The sequence below is a fragment of the Euprymna scolopes genome, chromosome 8 (genome assembly GCF_053919585.1).
Source record: "Euprymna scolopes isolate OS-2025 chromosome 8, ASM5391958v1, whole genome shotgun sequence".
Taxonomy (NCBI): Eukaryota; Metazoa; Mollusca; class Cephalopoda; order Sepiida; family Sepiolidae; genus Euprymna; species Euprymna scolopes.
In genome coordinates this window covers 168671689-168677646 of record NC_136489.1, presented here as the reverse complement: position 1 = coordinate 168677646, position 5958 = coordinate 168671689, and the positions used below count along the sequence as shown (strand labels likewise).

The following is a 5958-nucleotide window of genomic DNA, read 5'->3' as shown; positions in this document are numbered from 1 at the left end:
TGTAGAACAGGAAGAGGGATGCAAACAAAACAATGGATTCTGTACACCGAGTTGAGAACCGACAGCATGATGGTTCTTTGAGGACATGGGATTGACTAAAATATTTTGTTGTTTGTTTCCATGTTGATCATAGATAATTCATATTGCTTTTAACATCGATGGTTAATTGTAAGGCATAACGGCAGATTCACCCTGGTTTTCTAATGTATGCCGAAATCCCGCATCTAAATATGAATAGTATAAAAGTCAATGTATTCTATAGACCTATGAGAAGCAAAGCGATAATAGTTCGGCTGACTACAATATGGTTGTCTTCAAGTCTAACGTAAATAAGTTCTTGATGAGCCGTTCCATATAAGTTATCAAATTTACCAAATTTTCATTACTAATGATTACTATATTGTCCAATTTCTAGTGTACACTCTTTAACCTTTATCCTTGAGTGGCCTCAATAAATATATATATACATATATATATACATATATTAATATATATATATATTAATATATATATATGTATATAGACATACACATACAATACTGTTTCGCTGTATCACAGCTCATCAGTGCGGCTATACAGGCAACTACCTCAAGCCAAGATCGAAACCCGACCGCCCGTAAGATAGACAAGGCTTTGAACGATTACGCCGTACAGGTAGGAAATTAATGATTTTTTGACATCCTCCGAATACCTAAGTTCGATTTGTTTACACAAAGAGTATTGCTAAAGACACTAATAGTATATCGTGTATCACTTCCCAATATGCTCAACTCAAGATAAGGAGTATATATATATATATATATATATATATATATATATATAATACATAATTATATATATATTACATATATATATATATATTTATAATAATTATTATAGTAAATTATTATATATATATTAATATATATATATAGTCATACACATACAGTTCTATTTCATGGTATCGCAACTCATCAGTGTAGCTAGACTAGTATCTTTCCCTGGCCGAGGCTTCTTCCTACAACCATCGCATTGATAGTAGGAAGTTCCACCCATCGACCCAGAGAGCGGCGCCCGAGTAAATGATCTCAACAAATGTCCATTTTAACAAACATTCTCCCACCACTGTATTCGGCATTAAATAACCTAAAAAGTGTTGATATGCCGCCAAAAAAACAAAAAAACAAAAAGAAAACAACCAAATTAACATTTTCGCAGTTTATAATTAACTCTTTTCTTTAATCTTTTCAACACCTGCCAACATCGTCAGTAGTGCCTGCTTTAGTGTGTGTGTGTGTGTGTGTGTGTGTGTGTGTGTGTGTGTGTGTGTGTGTGTGTGTGTGTGTGTGTGTGTGTGTTGACATATAACACGAATACATAAACCTGGTTTTGCTGCTCAACCTCTGGAAGTTTTCCAGCACTTCTTGGGGAAGCAGTGTTCTGTGTAAATGAAGACGTTTCAACAGAGATCCCAAGACGCTGTGTATCTTTATGCAGTTTATTCACTCCCAGGCATGACTACTAACAGAAAAGTGATCGCCGATGTTTCCCTGGGTGGCTAGTCCTTACACGTCCCTCCTCTGAGACGCTCCCCCCTTCGAGAGAAGATCCTTTTCAGATCATCTTCTTCTGTTGACATCCTCAATTCTACTCCGACTATCTTCTCACCTAACTAGAACACATGATCACATACACGTATTTCCGGCTCAGCTACCAGAGTCTTCCGGTCAACGAGTGTGATGTGACTTTCACATGTTTTAACAATGTCAAAACACAGTTCACACTTCCGTGTTATGTTATGATTTCGTTGTGTTTTTATTTTGCGTTACGTTGTTCTTGTTATTGTTGTTGCGTTCACGCATCTATACTCGCTGTATATCAATCAAATAATCATAAGCGAAAAAGTACACTTTAACAATTGGTTCGATATAATGATCAAATATGTTCTCCGTTCGCGAGCATTTCTGAGTTCACTCGGTGCAAAATGACGGATGCTTCAGTTCGCTTTCCAGACAAACGTATTTGAGATGGACGGAGCAGATGAGCGCGAGAGGGGAATACTAAAATGGAACAGAAAAGATGTGGAGGGGGGGGGGTGAATGTTTTAAAAAATACGGAAATGGAATAATCATGACAAGAATTTGAGGCAGAAAAGAGGATGAAATGAGTTCTAGAAAATGCGAGATAGATTAGAGGGGGTAAGATCATATGGGATGGAAAACGATGGACGGATGGGTAAGGTATAAAAGAAAGAGGACGTTTCAGCTAAGAAATAAATATAGAAAGTTAGATATTAGAGGATAAGTGTACTATCTATCTATAACCATGTTTCTCTCTTTCGTTTTATCTAATATATAAACGGCTATATGCCTGTGTGTCTGTCTGTCCCCATACTATCAAACTCTATATTCTCCGAAATAAAGTTCTAGAGGGGCACTAGAAGTCTCAAATGATTGGATATTATAGGGACCGTTTTTTATGGGTCTTTAGTCGGTTAAAATTGTTTTTAAGGGGTAAAAAAATGGGTCAAAATTGTAAAAATCGTTATGGATTTTGTACATTCATCCTAGTTTAGTTTTAATTTTAATTTTTAAATGTTTAATGTTTAATGACACCTGCATACTTTATTTGTACTTTTGAGATCACGACTCGATAATAATATATGCGGAATCTAAATTAAAATATCATATTTAAGCGTACTTTACGCCTGGGCAAAGCCGGTCCCCCTCCCCCGCGTATATATATACATGATTAGATTTTTGTTCTTTGGAAAAGAAATCCAGCAGAGTGCTCAATTAAAAGGAAAGTCCGAAGATATCCGAAAAATAAGAGCGTATTTATATTTTGTATTTTGTGTACAGAAATTTGTTAGATGGGGCAAGTCATTGGTACCGTCGGTTTCAAGCCCGATAATTAGGACCGTTTAAGATATCCATACCAATCTCTCTTCAGCCAATATTCATCTCTCATCTAAACAGAGACATTTATTTCGAACGTGCCATTGTCATACATATACTTTGTATTTTGTGTACAGAAATCTGTTAGATGAGATAAGTTATTGGTACCGTCGGTTTCAATTAGGACCGTTTTAGATATCCATATCAAGCTCTCTGCAGCCAATACTCATCTAAAAGATGAGTATTCGCTAAAGAGACGGTACAAATGACTTATATAACAACTTTCTTTACACAAAGTACAATGTATATATATATATATATATATATATATATATATATATGTATATATATATATATATAATTATTTTCCACAGCCGAACCAACGTCGAAGCCCACAAGAGCCAAGAAAGCCAACAAACCGGAAGTCCAAGACGAGTTTCGCCCTCATTTTGGGCTCATCAGTAGAATATCTGCATGAATATAATTACACGTAATAGTTAACTAAAGACGTCCATCCCATAAGAAAACCGAAAAAACTAATAGGGAATTAATTAAAATTAATGTTTAAAAGAATATGCAAATTAGCTTGATCTTTCCATGGCCCATATATAAGAAAATTGTATTTTCTTTTTAAAAAGAGGGTTTTTAATATGAATATTTATACACACAAAAGAATCACGAATTTATAGGAGTATAATATAATATAATATAATAGATAGACTAAACACAATAGACTGCAGTAAAACGTTACATGCAATTTTTTTTTTAGTTTCTGCTAATTTGAAAAAAAAATGGCCGCTATTCCATGCAATTTTTCACTGTTTTCTGAACGTCCGTCGTTGCCCAGTCGTACAATACGCTTAAACATGATATTTTAATTTATAAAGGTTGTATTATTATAGAATTGTGATCCAACCGTGGTAACAACATGTCTGGTCGTGGAAAGGAAGGAAAAGGTTTAGGAAAAGGAGGCGCTAAGCGTCATCGTAAAGTACTTCGTGATAACATCCAGGGTATCACGAAATCTGCTATCCGTCATCTTGCCCGTCGAGGTGGTGTGAAACGTATCTCTGGTCTGATCTACGAAGAAACTCGCGGTGTCCTGAAAGTTTTCCTTGAAAATGTCATCCGTGATGCCATCACCTACACCGAACACGCCAAGAGGAAGACTGTCACCGCCATGGATGCCGTCTATGTTCTGAAGAGACGAGGAAGAACCCTTTACGGATTCGGAGGTTAAACCATGATTTGAGCAAAGAAAAACGAACCAAACCTTTTCCTCCCTTTCCACAACCAGACATGTTGTCAATTGAAGTATTATGAAAATACGAATACGATGGTAAAAGATAACCCAAGAGATGGGGGTAAGGAGGGCTGAATTGGAGCTATGGTTTAAAATTGCCCCAAAAGGGGGCCAATGAGAGATGAATTAAAGCCTTTTTATTTAATTAGCGATCCCGGGGCAATATAAGTTGACCCTGCCAGTTTAAAGGAGAAAGCGGTTGGTCGTTGATGTGAAATACATTGTCATTGTAAAAGAAAAAACAAAGTGAAAAATATTAAACACTATTGCTGTAAGAAATTATTATTTGAAAGTATTTAGCCATTGTTTGGGCTAGAAGGTCCAGGACGAAGTCGGCCGGTTTATTGGAATCGGCGATGAGAACCTTTGCTATGCGATAAATTATCTAATTGGCGTGCATGAAGATGGCTAATTATCTAATCAGAACTGATCTATTTATGACGGAATGGACGGTGAGTGGCTAGATGAGAACCACAGCTCTGCGCAGACGCCATCCACTCCTTCCATATATAAGGCGCTGCAGAGCAAGGTAAATCGGTTTTAGAGTTATTGCGGAGTTTGGAGCTTTTAAGAGACTGTACACTGCCCCACCCCTTCCCTAAATGCGAGAAAGTTTTCTATTCTAATAATTTCTTTCCTCGAACAGCTAGACTTTGGAATTCCCTTCCTGTTGCCGGCTTTCCTGTCTGTACTGATATGCAGAAGTTTAAATGTAACATAAACAAATATCTTGTTAATCTTTCCTAGGCGTGGCTCCAAATAGTAGCCCTTTACGTCAAAGTGGCGAATTGCTTTGTAAGGGGTGAACATGAGTAAAAAAAGAACAATTATGTCAGTGTTTTATGCCACAAAAAGGAATTTCAAGCCAATATTTGGCTTCCGTGAATTGAAGCATTTTGTGGTGTGTGATATAGGAAGCGATATAATAGATGTTTGCAATGAAAAGATGAGAAACTCGAGACGATTATAAATATTAAGCTTGCCTACTTGCCGTCATATGAGACGTAGCAACTATAGCAATACTACTTTAGAAACAATAATTCTTGAATATTTATAATTTACTTTAGTTTTGCCATCTTGAATCAGTTTGAACCATATTTGGATAAATAAGTAAGTCGGTTAAAAGAATCACGAATTGTAATAAAACCCGAAGCGCGTTTCGTCAGACAAACTTTTCAAGGATGAGAGAGAGGGACAGAGAGATAAAGAGAGAGAGAGAGAGAGAGAGAGAGAGTTAAGAATAATTTTTCCATTGATCAATTTGGTAAACCCAAATGGAGAGTGGAATATTTATTATTTTTAATATATAATTATTTACTGACACGTGTTTCATCGTCTACAGCTCATCAGAGTGGCTGACTCTAGCGAGATCAGAGCGGCTGACTCTAGCGAGATCAGAGCGGCTGAATCTAGCGAGATTCGAAATCGGGAACCCATGGAACGAAGAAAGGTAAGCAATGAGTGGTGGAATGTATCGCGTTTATATATATATATATATTTCAAGCATCTAAACTAGACAATTCAAAAATGTAATTGTCTAGTTTAGATGCTTGAAAATACCATAAGGTTGAAATAAATTATTGCATCGACAATTATGTAATTTCCGTGTTATATTTTTATGTTATATATATATATATATATATATATATATATATATATATAAATATCCCGTAGCAATATATATATATATATATATATATATATATATATATGTATATATATATATATATATATATATATATATATATATATATATATATATTGCTACGGAAACATATA

General features: G+C 35.5%; 1 protein-coding gene across 1 annotated transcript; it reads left to right on the top strand.

Moving 5' to 3' along the window:
• Positions 1–3804: 3804 nt before the first annotated feature.
• On the top strand, positions 3805–4116 carry LOC145284077 (histone H4-like). Its single transcript, XM_080133146.1, has one exon. The coding sequence runs from the start codon at positions 3805–3807 to the stop codon at positions 4114–4116; it is 312 nt and encodes a 103-aa protein (XP_079989272.1).
• The last annotated feature ends 1842 nt before the right edge of the window (positions 4117–5958 follow it).

What these genes read in the sequence shown, in the direction of transcription:
- LOC145284077 (XM_080133146.1), top strand. Translation starts at nt 3,805, where the DNA reads ATGTCTGGTCGTGGAAAGGAAGGAAAAGGTTTAGGAAAAGGAGGCGCT.